This window comes from Cottoperca gobio, chromosome 3, assembly GCF_900634415.1.
Source record: "Cottoperca gobio chromosome 3, fCotGob3.1, whole genome shotgun sequence".
NCBI classification, from domain to species: Eukaryota; Metazoa; Chordata; class Actinopteri; order Perciformes; family Bovichtidae; genus Cottoperca; species Cottoperca gobio.
In genome coordinates, this window is record NC_041357.1 from 29,643,699 (window position 1) to 29,661,099 (window position 17,401).

A 17,401-nucleotide genomic window follows, 5' to 3' on the forward strand; every position below is an offset into this window, starting at 1 on the left:
TTTATATGGAATAGAGCGTGTCCTTAGACGTTATCTTAGCTAAGTTAGTATATCAAACTAGCAAGCGTTAGCTACCTAGCTGGCTAGTAGCTAACGTTGGCTAGCTGACGACTTTAAACTGACTTCAAGCCAAAGAATTCTGCTTCAAATTAGCTAACGCTAGCAGGGTTACAACTGTTTCCACGTCACCTAACTGTATCACCACGTCTCAACCTGTTGTGACATTTTATTATCGGCTAGTTAAACTTTATTTTCGAGGAAGGACGCTTGTTTTGAAAAGCAAAGATAGACCCTTTACTTCCAAATCTAGATATGCAATCATCGAACCACCAGCGTACTTAATGCTAGCTTGCTAACGTTGAGTTAGCCGTCCAAACTTGGAGCACTGCCCCCTGCTCACTTGATGTGGGTTTCGCTTCGAGGCCTTCAGGAAATTATCCCTCTCTTTTTCTTTTTACGGAGAAGACTCTTTCCACAGCCTTAATGAATCCCAGCCTCTGAATGGAGTTTATATTCTAAATTACTCTGGATATTTGTGAAGTTTGACAAGGTTGTAACACACAATTGGAGTACCTGGACTTTGTTGACGTTTACTTGGCATCATAAAAATAACGTGGATTACAAAGGCAGTTGGAATAACTATATTCTTCAAAGGTGAGATACTGACGCACGTTAACGTTGATCAACTTTAGGCATACGTTACAGTTTGTGTTAGAAGTGACGTTCATATTGTGGGATGGGTTGACTGGAGAGCACTGATTGAACTGTTCATGTGCTTCAGCTTCTGGCTCAGGCTGCTACATGAACACACTGTATTCCCCATTACTGGAACTGTACAAGGTCAACATAATCTTAAAGTTAATTTGATTAGTTTGAAATGCAATTATAATTGCACGAATTACTCTTAATTGAGTCACAAGTGGGGTAGCCTTCAGTCGTCTGTCCTGCCAGATTTGCATCTCAGTTAGCATCTTTATCTAATGTTAAGAGATACACCTGGCTAAAGGTTTTTTTAAGTTGAAATATGTTCAGTGTGTCCTGCTTCCAGAGGTTGGTTTGTCATCTTTACCTTTTGATGCATGTCATGTCTGTGCTAAGTTAAACTGTACCCACCATCTGTCACTCCCTCTCATGGATGCTGTGTGACCCTCCCCCTCATAAACATTGTTCAGCCTGAGTGGCTTGACCTCAATATGCAGGGTTGGTTTTGTATTTTTGCTACTGATAAATTAGGTTAAGTTTGCCTGCTTACACAAGAAATGGTGCTTATTATCTGAAACATGCACTTTGTAATTGGAGTTAATTAAGGATGGCAGGTTGATGACTTTTCGGTCCAGCTCTTGAACACCGTTGTCGGAAGATACAGTTGAGTGTTGGTGCACTGAACCGAAAACGGTTAACGGTTTCTGAAAGCAAATGGCTTTTGGCATTTCAGGCGATTCTTAAGATGAAGGGGTAGCTCTGGCTGCCACTAAGTTCCCCAGTCCACTTGTTCTAATTTGTAGGTTGTTGTTCCTTGTAGGTATGTTAAATCCAGCTCACATGATTCTTGGCTTTTTGTCTAACAGTCTGTCTACAGGTCCTAAGCTCCTTGGTGTGGAGAGTGGCTATAATTCTGCAGGCCTTCCTGCCCAGCTGTTGTTAGATGCACATTTCTCAATTGATTTAAGGCTCCCTGTTCTTTTCTTAACAGTACCAGTGTAGGTTAACTTGACTGTTTACTCTGGGAAAGTAACTTTATATTCCAGTAGTAGTTAACTATTATTGATAATCATCAGTAAGCCGGTTCAGCTGATGTGGCTGTTTTCCTTTTCTGCTTTGTCATTAAACTGTTGTAATGGCCAATGCTATGGTGTCTGCGAAGTATGCTGATTAAATCACCCCAGAGGTGCACTTAACTTCCCCCTCTTCTGTTTTATCTCAACTCTGTCGAGTGGGGGTCTGCTTTAGAACATAAGCCACTTTTAAAACCAGATTTAAAACCACTTTAATTTACAATTAAGCCCAGACGTGTTTTGTAATGCCTGGTGAGCTATATATTTAAATGTATTGAGGATGAATGTGCACATTCTTTGGTTACCATTATATATTTTATCTTACACTTTTACTGGTATACATTGTTTTGGCTTTTGAGGAGGGGAATGAATGAACGGCATTAGAGAATTAGAATTTAAATCATTTTGTTTGAGGTTCTCGATGCATTGACAACTTACATTTAAGATCTAGTGGTGAAACGCTGGATACTCCATGGACCTCACTGTCACTTATTTTCAATATTTTCTTAATACTGAAATGTTGCAGTTCACAACGTGTCTGTCCTGACAGCTCCATACTTTTTCCATGTCTCTTCTTGCCCTCATAATTCTGGTATTTCTTCTAAATCCAAATTCTTCTGCTGTCTTCTTTGGTTCCTGCTCTGTCCTGTTCAAACCATGGTTGTAGATGATGTGCGAGGTGATGCCCACCATCAGTGAGGCCGAAGGGCCTGGCGGGGGAGGCGGCAATGGTCGTCGAGGCTCTGGCTCCCCACTGCAGTCGGACTCAGAAGGTCACTTTGAGTCGCTGATGGTGTCCATGCTGGAGGAGAGGGATCGTCTTCTTGATACTCTGAGAGAGACACAGGAGAATCTGGGCTTGACTCAGGGCAAACTGCACGAAGTTAGCCACGAAAGGGACTCACTGCAGCGTCAACTCAACACCGCTTTGCCACAGGTAAGTGAGAGAGACCTTTTTTCTTTCTCAAAGAAAACCTAGCTGTAGCGTTCGATGATATGATTGTGTGTACAGTGAGATGATAGCGATTCATCAGCTGCAGCAGACACCGTACAAAAAAAACAACCTACAAAACTAAAATACCTGTCAAATCTTGTATTGTGTTGTCTTTACTGGCAATTCACATATTTAACATTTTTAATGTAAAGAAGTTTCACACTATCAAAGAAAAACAAGTTAATTGCAGTCTTATTTTAATGGAAAGATACCAGTGCCCTGCGGAGCACCTGCATTGCTCCTTGCTGCGCTGTCAGCCAAAGTGTCAATCTCACTTGTGGATGACAGCTCTTACAGATCTTTGCTTCCCACAGTGGAGAAAGTGATGCTAGAGTTTTATGTGGTTTCTTTCTTTCCATTTGGAGCTACTGTGTAATTTCTTACATTACTGCAATGTATATTGCAAAACAAAACAAATGTTCTACACTGCAGCGTTGCTTTTTCAAATATCTTTCAGCCTTACTGTGCATATAATTAATATGCAATAAGCCCCTTACAGTAATTACATTGTCATAGCTGTGCTTCTATTTCTACTTTTTGCACAACATAATTTGGAGGGAATCATGATCCCGACTTTGTCCATCTGCTTTCAGGACTCATGTTTCTACCCTCTGTGGTCTTATATTTAAAACAAAGGGATTAGGTTTCCAGTTTTTAATGATGCATAAGAGGCTGGTAATCAGTTAAGCGTTGTTGTAGTTCTCATTGAACATGCATCCAGTATATAAAGTCAACATGCTGGTTATTTTCAGTGTTTGTTTGACATTTTATTACATGAGTGAGAGAACTGTCCGCGCTGAAAGCAGAGATGTCCGTAGATAGTATGGGACCACTGCAAATAGGATGCAGAGTAGATTACTCAGTGCTCTGAATGATAGTATCCCAACTGTCCTGGAACATTAGGTGGTAAGAGATGTTTAACACACGTGTGGAAGGCCTTTCTTTGTGTGTGTTACAGCCAGGAAAACTACATCCCAGGTCAAAACATTCAGACACTGTTCTAGGACTCTGATCCGTTCAGTTGACACTTAATGTAGTGCAGAATAAATAGACGGACATGTGAAAGTAAAGTGTTGTCATCACTCTCCGTCGCACAAGCTATTGTGTGTTTATGGATGTTAAATTGAAGGCAGCGTTAGGTGGCGAGCTTCTTAAACCATGTTTACATTCGATGTAAAGTAATAGTCAGAAGCTACCAGACTTTGCATACACTGCACACTCTAACTGTCATTATTATGAAGAATATCTTAAATGTTCATGAACACAATTAACGCTCAGGTTGCCAGTTTATTGACCTCTATATTAGATTTATAATTTTCATCCGTCAAAAACCATCAAACATTTGTTTGAGTAGCTGATCTCCACTCACTAAACATGGCAAATGAATTATTCTTTAGACAATGAGTCGAGGATTTATTCAGACTTAAGGATATAAAGGCTGTAATCTTGCAATGCTTTGAGGGGGAACAATTGTAAACAAAGATCATGGACTAGCAAAATGTAAAAGTATTTAAATATTGTATTACATTTTATTTTATTCTTTTTACAAAATATCTATAGTGGTGCCAGTTTTGTTGTAATTTTATCAGGATTTGAAATAGCAGTGTTGAAGACAGTATAACAGGTAATCCGTCCATATTTCAGCTTCCACACAATATATTCATCTTCTCTTCCTTTTATTAATCATAAAAGTATCCGAGGCCTAAAGTCAGAATGAAGTAACTGATCCTTCATGTGTCTCTCAGTTCATGCTGCTGTGGTGTAGTCAGCTGATCATCTGGCTCGCTGCCAAGTCTTCTGGGACGTGTGTGAGGAAGTAGAAGCCTTTTATATGCTGTCATCTGGTGTTAATACACTATGTGATATTCTTCTTTTTAAAAGGGTGTTTTCACTTCATTCCACTAATTGATTAATTACCTTTTGACATGTTTGGTAGGATTATTTCAAATTAAAAAGTGTTCAGCAGATTTTGATTTGTGATTCATTTGAAGTTGTCATTATGGAAAGCTCTTAATAAAAAACGCTGCTTTGAATATGTCTCGTATTGAATGTGTTTTGTTTCTATTGCATTCAAAGATTAATAAAAAGCTTCCGCATTTTAAACTCTATTCGCACTTCGCCAGGGACTCTCAAATTGTAAACTTATTTTAACTGGATTTCTTGGTGGTTTTATTGAAACAAGTGTTTCAATAAAACGTACAATTGGAAAATGTATAAACCAAGAGGGAACTTCAAGGGGAAACGAGTTTATTGCAGCTGAAGGCTGGTATGAAGTTTGCATTTAATTAAAAAGAACATTAAGTGTAGAATTTTAAATGAATTGCTCTTTATTACCCTGAGAGGCAGTAAATGGTTTTCCGTACAATAGTGACATTTATTTGTAGGATCGAGCTTTACTTCCTTTCTCTTCTTTAAAAATAAATAATTAAATCACACTTTTATTTATTATATCTTTAATGTGTTGTTATTCATTTAGGTCGTTACATTCCTTGTGACCTTAAGAGGAATGAAGTTGGTGCGTTAGAGTCTAGGTCTTCAGGCCGGTGTAGGCAGGTGAAGGGGAGGGACATGTTCTCCCTCGTTCCCTCCCTCCTGGTGAGAATACCCTTCCACTGGAATGCACAAACATTCCAGGGCAGCTTGCTCACACGTCAACAGCTTTTTCTAACTCCAGCGGTGCCCTGTTGGATGGTGCTCATTTGTTCTTTTTTGCTTTCTTTTCTTTGTTATACGTGTTCTGTGTGCTGGCCAAATTGGTCTGACGCTCCCACAGTCCAATGTCGGCTCATTGAGACCAGTTTGAATGTGTTCACAGATAGATTTCTTTAGTAGTCCAATTTTAGGGCCCACATGTTGCGGCAAAGTCCATTTCTGTGCTTCTGTGTCAGCCAAGGCTGATAATAGTTTTGCTTGAAGTGGGCTTCACTTGGTGTGTGTTTGTGTCTGCAGGCAGTGAATTTCCAGCTGTTTTCTACAACTGCTGAGATTGTTGAGGCAGTAAAAGAGAAAGAAGTGGGAGTAGTTAGCTACATGCTTGATTTTGCTTCCACACACATTTTCCTAGCCAAACTGGCAAACGTCTCGCCACACTGTTAAGTGAAGAAACCAAAACCACGACCATATGGCGTCAGCTAACGCACCAACATGTCCCTTATTGTCAGCTAAGTAGTCAGTTGGAGTGAGATGAAGGAAGCGTCTTGATTATATGGATAAACAAGCTTTTTTTGTTCAGGGGTGTCATTGACCATTTGTGGTGTTCACTGTCGTATCGATGACTTTTCCACATGATGATGTTGAGTTGTTAGTGTGATTTCTGGTCAGGGCTAATGTCTTTTGGGTGCAATTATGTCAATACTTATCTAAAATCAGTATTGTTTTATCCAACATGTGAATGAAATTCAGGCAGAACAGCTCCATTGATGCCACTGCCATAATTACCTCCGTCAAGAAAGTTGAGTTTTCGACTCCTTTTGTCTGTTTGTTCAGCAGAATTACGGAAAAACTTCTGGTTCGATGTTCATGAACGTTGGTGGAAGGGTGTAGCATGTGCCAAGTAAGAACCCAATTCATTTTTATTTGGATCTGAATCACAGGCATATTCTCAAATTATGTTTCACTTTCATTAATGTTGCTAGAAAAAGGGCATTTATGCTGCATTCATGTGGTGTTGGAATAATCGGTGAAAATGAGTTCTCGCCACATTACACTGAAACATGGCGGACAAAAGTAAATGTTGAGTCGATGGCTCTCAGAAATTAAATGCAACACGACGTCTTTGTAGGTTCCATGTTGTTTCCAATTATGACTTAAAGTTCATGAACACACTGCTGTCGGTAGAACGACTTTAATTGGGTGATATGCAAGTTTCAAGCACATCCTGTGTCAGTGGCTGCTGCATGGTTTAACTGTGTTTCTCCATATAATTGACCAACACTGCATGTTGTGCAGCAGTCTGGCAGCTTACTGTGGGCCTGACATTGTAAACTAGGGATGTCATGTCCTCGAGACTACAGTTCGAAAAGGTTAATGTGTAGTGCTAAACAGGATGTTTAGACCATGAACAGCTCTGCCTTAAAAATGCAAGGGGCTGTTGCTACAGGTACCGGTGAAACGATGAAATACAATCCAGGAAGGCTTGGTGAGTAATGGATCCCCGGCCGCCCTGTCACTCTGAGGACCCTGTGGCCTCTCCTCTCTGTGCTGGTCCCACAGTGGATTGACTGGACGCTTTCAGACTCTAGTCCAATGCCAGCTAACTAACACCTGATTTCTTAAAACAAAGGATGCACTCTCAGTATTTGAGGACATCTTTGTTCTTCTGGAGCTTTGAGGCCAGCATTATAAGTTGATTTGAACAAAACCATTTGCCAAATAAATGTTATGGCATGTAAAGATCCATCAGATACAGTACAGCGGTTTAAGACTACACGGCACCTTTTTAGGAAAATTATCATCGTCCTACAGTAATTTATTCTCTCCTCTGTCTCCTTAGCTGCAAAGTACATAAACTAACCTGTTGGGATTGTGTGTTTGCATGGGGGGGGGGGGGGTGATTTGATAATAATTTGGTGAATTATGCAAAAAATACTTTTGTTTAAAACTGAATCTTACTGTTATGTAATTTAAAAACAAAAGCTTGTGTGCAACTTGGTTTGTAATATTCATTTTAAAGAAGTCAATCGACTGAATTCTGTATTCTGGTGAGTGGCACAATGGCATGAATTGAGAGTGCACAGTGGTAACACGCAGAGACAAAGACGGACTTGTTCCACACAGTGACATGAAAGTGACAGAGTGAAAGTGTGATCTGAATTAGTAACTTAAAGGAAACCAACAGAGGATGGCGAGTGAAGACCAATCTCGCATACAAGCATTATAAAATCTACTCAAATGTGTAGAAGATTCTTCTTGAGACGCAGCAACGCAGCATGTTCTGTTAGAGGAACTGATTAGATTAAGGTGTGTGTGTGTGTGTGTGTGTGTGTGTGTGTGTGTGTGTGTGTGTGTGTGTGTGTGTGTGTGTGTGTGTGTGTGTGTGTGTGTGTGTGTGTGTGTGTGTGTGTGTGTGAGAATGTGAAAAGTGAGTTGTGAATAAAAATAATATATTTTTTTTATTTGAGAGAAAAAACGCCTCAGGGGGGGCGCGGGGCTCCGTTGGCGGGGCGCAGCACCCCTCCAAGTCACTGGTAGGGGAAACACTGCTTTAAGTGTGTTAACAATTCCAAGGCTATACTGTATACATGACAAACACGTTTCCCAAATGTATAATGAGCCTTACGCTACGCGATTAATCGGTGCGTCCCCCATATGTCATGATTAAACTCCATCTGGCTCTCATTACCTCGTGAATGTATTCTTTCCCTGCTAGCTCATAGAAGAGGACGCTGTCAAAGGTATTAGTTCTCTTGTCACCTGCCTTGCCAGATAGATTCTCTCCACATAACAGATGCAGCTGAAAACAACCTTCGTCACACAATAAAACATTTTAATAAGGGAGGGTATCAAGAGTCCAAATGTATACAAACAGGATTCTTCAAGTTATTGTAGCGTCTTCCCAATTAAAGCCGTACAATGATCCCAAAGCAGCAGGTAACAACGATTATGTGTTTATAAATGAATGAATGGCCGAAAGACATTTTTGCGTTCAACATTTTTGCTTTTTGCGCACAGAATATTAAGAATGTAAATTTTACTTTACCGAAATACCTCCATCTCCTGTATGTAGGGTTGTTACTGTTACTATGTAATCTGTCTGCACATGTTACAAGCTGTGCAAGAGATTCATCTTATGATGCTCATCTTTTGTTTCACTGAATAGTAATTTAGCAAACTACTGAAGAAGTGAACGAGTTGTTGCCTAAACTAAATATGCACTATCGTACATCAAATGACCTGTAATTCTGTTTGGCAGTATACGCTTTATGAGAACGTTGGGAGGACATGGTGTGTATAAACAGCAGGGTTCCTGAATACCACACACACACACACACACACACACACACACGAGCCCCGTCTTTGGGCATAATTTAGTGTTTTCCTGCATGCCTCTGCAATGTGTAACGTTAGACAGCCAATCACCAGCGTTATTAGATCTTAGTACAAGCGTGCTCACTAATGACATTTACTCCTTTGAGGTTTTGGTATTAAAGGATGAGGCATTTTTCGATACTCTGTAGCAGGGATGGGCAACTGGCACTTTGTGTGGCACGCGAGTCAATTTCCAGAAATCAATCTGTCGGAGCTCCGTGAGGGGGGGGTGCAAAGTGGCCCTCTGGCAGTGAGGACACACTTTTTGTGGCCCTCCCTATCCTCAAAGTTGCCCATCCCTGCTCTATAGTATTGGAGCAACTCAGTCGAGGCCTAAAAGTATCGAAGTTCGGTACCCAGCCCTAATAAACGGTACATGCGTCGTGCATGTGATGGAGCACGTCGGACAACATGTGTCGTTATAGTAAACGTTTAAGAAAGACACATGAACTTCGGATACAATCACATACAGATACAAGAATCTTAATGAGCACTGTCTTTGAACTGAAGGCAGGAAAAGATGCAGACGGGTATTCGGTCATCTCCATTTAGAGTTACCTTTCCTCTATCTGTGTGTGTTTGGGCAGCAGGCTAAGCAGCTGTGAATAGGAGCCATTGTAGTGTCTAATTAGTTTTTTGACGGTGAGTCCTCCTCTAGGAGAACAGATGCCCTCTGCACAGTGTCAGATTTCGGCACACGCTATAAGCTTTTAAGAACGGCTAAAGCCATTATGTACGAGGCAGGCCTATTGGTTCCGATCTCGGTTTCAAATACAGCACAGTCTGACGACGCTGTGGTGTTAAAGAATAAAGAGCCTGTTCATCTGCTCTGATACGCTGCCACATTTCAAGAATCCGTGAAGTGGACTGGTTCTTTAAAGCAAGACTAGGAAACAACTTTTTGAGTAAATAAGTCTTATGAGGGTTTGAAAATGAAATGGACTGACCATGTGTAGTTTAGAACAGCTGCAGTTCAATGGTATAGCTGCACTGAAACTATCAGCAGCAGACAAATTAGGTTTAGCTTCATCAAGTATGATGTCCTTATTGAGGCAGTCTTTATTACCAAAAAAGAATATTAAATATGAAACCAACACAATTGAAAGGCATGAACATAGTGGTGAAAATCTGTTTCATCTGCAGCTCGTGTCCCTAAATGTTGTGTTATAATGTATGTAAACTGCGTTCAGAATAGGAAATATATAATTATTATGTTGAAACATTTTCTTCACCCGCTCCCATTCAGACACATTTCTAAATTATAATTCAGAGATGAGTCTCTGTCTGGGTGCTGAGATATTCTTCGAATGACCGTACCGTTATCCCTGGAAAGCTTTTGTGTTCCTCCTTGTGTTTTGGTACGCTGTACCTTTAATAGGTTGGCACACATATTCGTGTACCCCCCCTTAATCCCCTCCCCTGTTCTAGAGCTTACAGAGCGGCTCAGTCCACTCCCGAACCAGCATGTCGCTCATCCACACTCACTGAGCACCAGTTTACCCTGCTGCAGGGAGAAATAGGATCAGACTCTAATGCCCATGGCTGCATTCACATGTATACAAGCTTATGACTACTGTATTCAATCTGCATATTTACATTATATGTACAGTTTAACGCTCACATTTTAAACTTGATGATCTTTATACGGGACCTACAAAGATGAATTAATAAGAGTTCATTGTATTGAATTGCTCCGTTCTTGTTTTCTCATGTCAACCTATGAATGTATTCTCCCACATTAGGAAGTGCCAGCTTCATTTTCAATATCCTAAACGACCGTGTGGCATGACAGTACTTTGTTTTCCATGTGACTAGTTAGTGAAGTGGGTGGGCACCCTAAAAACAATTTACCACAATGTCCAGGTTTTTGCTTTTTATGCTTCCTTTAGTAAACTTATATATATAAAGCAATTATTATAATATATATATATATATAGATATATATATCTATATATATATATATAGATATAGATATAGATATAGATAGATATCTATATTTATATATTTATTTATATAAATATATAAATAATTTATCTGCCTCCATGTACTGGGATTAATAGCATGGGGATTTTATGGGTGCTTCTCTATGGCTTGATTTTCCAAGACTGAGTCATTAAACTACACTTCGACTGTACGAGTCTACAAGCAAGTACAAAACCCTCCCATTTGTTTACTCAATATGATATGTTGTGTAAATGAGGAGGTGGGGGAGAAGAAGAGGGTCATAAATGGCGTTCAGAGGCAGAGAAAAATCTTAAGGTTGCTGTACAACTCAACCTCAGCATCTTGCTCTGGAATGTAGGAAGTAAGCCACTCTGTAATTACCCCTGGGCCTGCCTCGTATGGACTCTCATTGGCTAGCAGAGAGTGAAGAACTTGGTTGTAGCCAATAGCAAACTCCCACTTACTCCTTTAGGGAAGCAGAATCTGTGCCAGTCACTGCAAAAGCTCCAAGGCTGGAGTGAAGGGAAGAGAGAATAGTTGTGGTAGTGACTGAAAAGAACGATCAGTTCCAGCAACCCCCCTTTCTCTCTCTCACACTCACACTCACACACACACACACACACACACACACACACACACACACACACACACACACACACACACACACACATCTCCAGCCTTGGAGAAATGCAGCAAGATGGCCTCGCAACTCAGGGTGCCTGTGCTAGTTTTTGAAAAAAAATCAGAATGGCACATTCTTTAGGTCCAACCATGCATGTAATCCCTAAAAGTGTGTGTGTGTGTGTGTGTGTGTGTGTGTGTGCATTAGTATGAAGAGAACCTGAATGTGAGGTACATTAGAACAAGTCTGCTGAGTGTATTGTCATATTTCTCACGCACTTCGAGGTGTTTGGATAAAGTGTTTCACCATCTTTCTTTTCTCTTCTTCCCTTTTAACATCAAAGCGTGTTGCTGTGCGTTTCCTACTCTCTCATATGGACATTGTTGTCCTCTCGAGTCTGTTAAGTCCGTGCAGTCTGCATTTACAGTTCATGCTAAATAACAAAATCATACATGAGGTGCTTGTGATGTCGGTTTTTTTGTTACATGATTTTTGCAAGGAACAGAAGCTACGGCGTCCCGCTTGAGGCCTGAGCTGTGTTACTGAGCATGTTACTAGAGAAAACATCCTAAAGCTTAATTTTAAATGAATTAATAACTATTTATCGGCCAGCTCTATCTTGCCTCCATTGTTTCCGATGTAAACGTGACCACACCGACGAGGCTAGCAGAGTGATCGTGGTATTCCCAGAAACCACACAGAAGAAAACGATGCAGGAACAAATGTTACTCTTTACACGAGCAGTGAACAAATATGTCTATAAAAAAACATGCCGCAACATCGGCTTCAGAGTGTGATGATCCAGTGTGGACCAATATATAATGTTAATGATGTCCATTAGCTCAACTTGCTGTTTTTATCATATGGCTAGTGTAGCGTGTGGTGCAGATAAAGCTGGGAGCTGCAGAGTTGTCGTGCTGCTGGAACACTTATGTTGCAGGACGACAGACATTACCTTAAATCCTGTTTTTAAATACATGAGATGCACAAGGTGACGGCACGACCAGTTCTGTTTAATAAGAATAAAGTTATTCAGAGTTAATTTAAACTTTCTGAAGCTCCACATTTGCACAGCGCCTTAAGAAAAGTAAAGCTGAGCTCAGTAAGTAGCGGTTACGTCTAACTGTATTTGTACATTTCTATTCTAGGAATTTGCTGCACTAACAAAAGAGGTGAACGTGTGCCGGGAGCAGCTTCTGGAGAAGGAGGAGGAGATTGCAGAGCTGAAGGCGGAGAGAAACAACACACGGGTTAGTGTAAAGTGCCTGTACACACACAAACACACACTGCTCTTAATCTTTAAGGACAAACTTCAACTTAAACTGCATCAGACAAGTAATACGCATCAGCATTGCCTGCGTACTCCAGTCAACTCTGTCTGCATGTTTCTGTTTTGGGTATAGATTGTTGTCATAACACAGGCTGACAAATCAGTTTCTATCCTATAATGCGAGTCATTGTTACAAGTTGTGGGCGTTGCAAATTGCTCAATCATCAAAATATTCTAACCACTGACAATAAAGTTCATCGCAGACAGCTGTTTGTGCTGAGAAGGAGCAGGACCAGGACAATCAAATGAATAGCTTGCACACTGCAGAGCGCCGATGTTCATTATTTATTGCACCTTGGTGACGTTTCGAGCACAACTGCTCTTCATCGGACTCCAGCAGGACCTCGAGCGTGTTGGTCAGTAGCGTCTCTGACCAGGACATGTGGTCTCTGTCATACTGGAGAAGCAGACAGAAGAAAAGGAGAAAACCTAAACGTTGTACGGCTATTATCCGCCTACCTGAACACGTGCTTCAGGATTATTAATGGAAGAACAACAACTATGGGCGTTGTCGGGCCGGAGGGAGGAAGTTTTTCATACTTCTAAGTCTTAGTTCGAACACCATGAAGTCCAGAAGTTAACTCGTTCATAGCTAAAGAACGAGGAACCCATGAGCACACAACACCCCCACTGAGCTGACTCAAACTGAAATTGCAAAAGCTACATACGTGCTTGTGTTTCTGTGATTGAGATGCGTCTTATGTCACTTCAACGTTCTTATTGGCGGTTGATGCAAAACCAAAAACGGTGTGTAGTTATCGGAGTGTGAAAGCTCCTAATGCAACAGCACTAAACTAATCCCCACGGCTCTGATGGCTGTGGATAAACAAGTATTGTGATTTATTGTGGTCGGATATATTTCTATGCAACAAGCGTGATGCTCTACGCTTGTGCACACGAGCAATGAGTTTGTCTCATGAGTTTCTTTCTTGTTTCCAGCTCCTGTTGGAGCACTTGGAGTGCCTGGTGTCTCGCCATGAGCGCAGTCTGAGGATGACGGTGGTGAAGAGACAGGCTCAGTCTCCAGCAGGAGTTTCGAGTGAAGTTGAAGTCCTCAAAGCCCTTAAGTCACTTTTCGAACACCACAAAGCCCTTGATGAGAAGGTACCACTGTGTGTCTGTTTATGACTGAATGAATGAAAGGTGTGTGTTTACATGGTAACATGTTGCGTATATTTGACATCGCAAGGCAAAGAAATGGAAGAGACATAAATGTTTGAGGTTGTGCAGGTTTGTTTATTTTTGTTTCACATGTTTTGTAGGTAAGAGAGCGACTACGTGTTGCCTTGGAAAGATGCAGCGTGTTGGAGGAGCAGCTCACCCTCACGCACAAAGAAGTAAGCAAACATAACTATAATAAAACAGCTCAATAATATTGACTTCCACTCGATACCAACACAACCTTTCCAAGTTGTACGTCAACATATCTATAAAATACTGCAGTCATGTGATGTAGGAATATTTGCTGGAACAAATTTGACAGCCTAAAACTAATAACTTAAACTACAGAAATGACACTTGATCCGTATTTGAGCTCTCTCTAGCGGTGCTGATCATTTAACTGTTTTTGATTGTTGGTAGATTTTTATCAAATGAAATGATGCGACTGATTTTAAGAGGTTTATTTTGGTCGTGGATCAGATTGGGTGTAATCGTTATCACACCACGTTGGGACCATAAATAATTGCACACGTCACACCAGGAGATGCTGGCAAAAAGAAGAACTTGACAACCTTTTAAAAAAACAGATGTGTACCGGTATTTTATTGCAGTCGTTTTGTACAGTTGACCTGCGTAAAGAATATCCGGAACTACATTTTTATTTACATATTTAATTTTAACATTGACTCTAAGAAAGAGAGATTCACAGCTCTGACGTACACACGTGCACATGTGTGTACGTCAGAGCTGTGTGCAAAGAGGTCTTTAGTCCACTGTGTATTGAATGGGATTAAGATTGACAAAAGGCCCAGAGGATCTTTGGGAAGTGTCCTAGATTTCCTCTCTGCTGCATGCTACGGTCATCTTTTGTTCCTGGGAATCAGCCTGGGACCACACACAGACACACACACACAGACACAGACACACACACACACACACACACACACACACACAGACATAGACACACACGCACACACAACTCTTAGCAACCCTACTTCCTAAGGCAAGGCAGCTTTTTGCTGTTTTCCTTTTGTACTGTTTGGCATCAGGGCGGTGTTTTGGATCTGTATCTGGTGATGCGTGTTGTGATACTGTAAACAAGGCGATATATTTTTTAATGCAATCAGAACAGTGGAATCTGCATTCATCACATCAACAGCTTCATAGCACTACCTTAGTGCAATCTGAGAAAGATACATTATTAAGTGCTTGCAGGATTTCCTCCGTAAAGAAGATTGTTCATGGGATTGGTTTGAACTCAAGACTCTGGTTTTGTAGCTGCGCTTCTGTGTGTCTCTGTCCTTCTGTGTGTCTCTGTCCTTCTGTGTGTCTCTGTCCTTCTGTGTGTCTCTGTCCTTCTGTGTGTCTCTGTCCTTCTGTGTGTCTCTGTCCTTCTGTGTGTCTCTGTCCTTCTGTGTCTCTGTCCTTCTGTGTCTCTGTCCTTCTGTGTGTCTCTGTCCTTCTGTGTGTCTCTGTCCTTCTGTGTGTCTCTGTCCTTCTGTGTGTCTCTGTCCTTCTGTGTGTCTCTGTCCTTCTGTGTCTCTGTCCTTCTGTGTGTCTCTGTCCTTCTGTGTGTCTCTGTCCTTCTGTGTGTCTCTGTCCTTCTGTGTGTCTCTGTCCTTCTGTGTGTCTCTGTCCTTCTGTGTGTCTCTGTCCTTCTGTGTGTCTCTGTCCTTCTGTGTGTCTCTGTCCTTCTGTGTGTCTCTGTCCTTCTGTGTGTCTCTGTCCTTCTGTGTGTCTCTGTCCTTCTGTGTGTCTCTGTCCTTCTGTGTGTCTCTGTCCTTCTGTGTGTCTCTGTCCTTCTGTGTGTCTCTGTCCTTCTGTGTGTCTCTGTCCTTCTGTGTCTCTGTCCTTCTGTGTGTCTCTGTCCTTCTGTGTCTCTGTCCTTCTGTGTGTCTCTGTCCTTCTGTGTCTCTGTCCTTCTGTGTGTCTCTGTCCTTCTGTGTGTCTCTGTCCTTCTGTGTGTCTCTGTGTCTCTGTCCTTCTGTGTGTCTCTGTCCTTCTGTGTGTCTCTGTCCTTCTGTGTGTCCTCTGTCCTTCTGTGTCCTCTGTCCTTCTGTGTGTCTCTGTCCTTCTGTGTCTCTGTCCTTCTGTGTCTCTGTCCTTCTGTGTGTCTCTGTCCTTCTGTGTGTCTCTGTCCTTCTGTGTGTCTCTGTCCTTCTGTGTGTCTCTGTCCTTCTGTGTGTCCTGTCCTTCTGTGTCTCTGTCCTTCTGTTGTGTCTCCTGTCCGTCTGTGTGTCATCCTGTCCTTCTGTGTCTCTGTCCTTCTGTGTCTCTGTCCTTTCTGTGTGTCCTCTGTCCTTCTGTGTGTCTCTGTCCTTCTGTGTGTTCTCTGTCCTTCTGGTGGTCTCTGTCCTTCTGGGTGTCTCTGTCCTTCTTGTGTGTCCTCGTGTCCTTCTGGTGTCTCTGTCCTTCTGTGTGTCTCTGTCCTTCGTGTGTCTCTGTCCTTCTGTGTGTCTCTGTCCTTCTGTGTGTCTCTGTCCTTCTGTGTCTCTGTCCTTCTGTGTCTCTGTCCTTCTGTGTCTCTGTCCTTCTGTGTCTCTGTCCTTCTGTGTGTCTCTCTGTCCTTCTGTGTGTCTCTGTCCTTCTGTGTGTCTCTGTCCTTCTGTGTCTCTGTCCTTCTGTGTCTCTGTCCTTCTGTGTGTCTCTGTCCTTCTGTGTCTCTGTCCTTCTGTGTCTCTGTCCTTCTGTGTCTCTGTCCTTCTGTGTGTCTCTGGTCCATTCTGTGTGTCTCTGTCCTTGCTGTGGGCCTCTGTCCTGCTGTGTGTCTCTGTCCTTCTGTTGGCTCTGTCCTTCTGTGTCTCTGGCCTTCCCGGGTGTCTCTGTCCTTCTGTGTGTCTCTGTCCTTCTGTGTCTCTGTCTTCTAGTTCTGTCCTGTGCTCACTGTCCTTCTGTGTGTCCTCTGTTCCTTCTATCTGTGTGTCCTCTGTCCTTCTGTGTGTATCTGTCCTTCTTGTGTCTCTGTCCTTCTGTGTGTCTCTGTTCCTTCTGTGTCCTCTGTCCTTCTGTTGTGTCCTCTGTCCTTCTGTGTGTCTCTGTCCTTCTGTTGTCTTGTCTCTGTCCTTCTGTGTGTCTCTGTCCTTCGGTCTGTGTGTCTCTGTCCTTCTTGTGGTCTCTGTCCTTCTGTGTGTCTCTGTCCTTCCTGTGTGTCCTCTGTCCTTCTGTGGGTTGTCTTCTGGTGTCTCTGTCCTTCTGTGTGTCATTCTCTGGTCCTTCTGTGTGTCTCTGTCCTTCTGTGTCTCTGTCCTTCTGTGTGGTCCTCTGGTCCTTCTGTGTCTCGGTCCTTCTGTGTCCTTCTGTGTGTCTCTGTCCTTCTGTGTGTCTCTGTCCTTCTGTGTGTCTCTGTCCTTCTGTGTGTCTCTGTCCTTCTGTGTGTCTCTGTCCTTCTTGTGTCTCTGTCCTTCTGTGTGTCTCTGTCCTTCTGTGTCTCTGTCCTTCTGTGTGTCTCTGTCCTTCTGTGTGTCTCTGTCCTATGTACACACACATTTCTACAGTATTTTGCAAGACCTTAAAAAACACGAACAGTAGAAAACAAAATGACAACACTA

General features: G+C 42.0%; 1 protein-coding gene across 11 annotated transcripts in view; it reads left to right on the top strand.

Annotated features, from left to right (window-relative positions):
• Positions 1 to 17,401, top strand: part of ppfia1 (PTPRF interacting protein alpha 1) — a 40,811-nt gene that overhangs the window by 474 nt on the left and 22,936 nt on the right. For 8 of the 11 annotated variants that reach the window (XM_029456261.1, XM_029456297.1, XM_029456280.1 and 5 more), the window contains exons 1-5: positions 1 to 654; positions 2,443 to 2,712; positions 12,511 to 12,612; positions 13,632 to 13,796; positions 13,955 to 14,029. The exon at positions 1 to 654 is cut by the window's left edge and continues 474 nt beyond it. In XM_029456261.1, the coding sequence (XP_029312121.1) occupies positions 2,443 to 2,712; positions 12,511 to 12,612; positions 13,632 to 13,796; positions 13,955 to 14,029 (612 nt within the window). In that variant the 5' untranslated portion in view covers positions 1 to 654. Of the gene's footprint in view, positions 655 to 2,442; positions 2,713 to 12,510; positions 12,613 to 13,631; positions 13,797 to 13,954; positions 14,030 to 17,401 lie in introns of those variants that run through there. The other 3 variants (XM_029456271.1, XM_029456306.1, XM_029456342.1) reach the window with 1 other exon arrangement.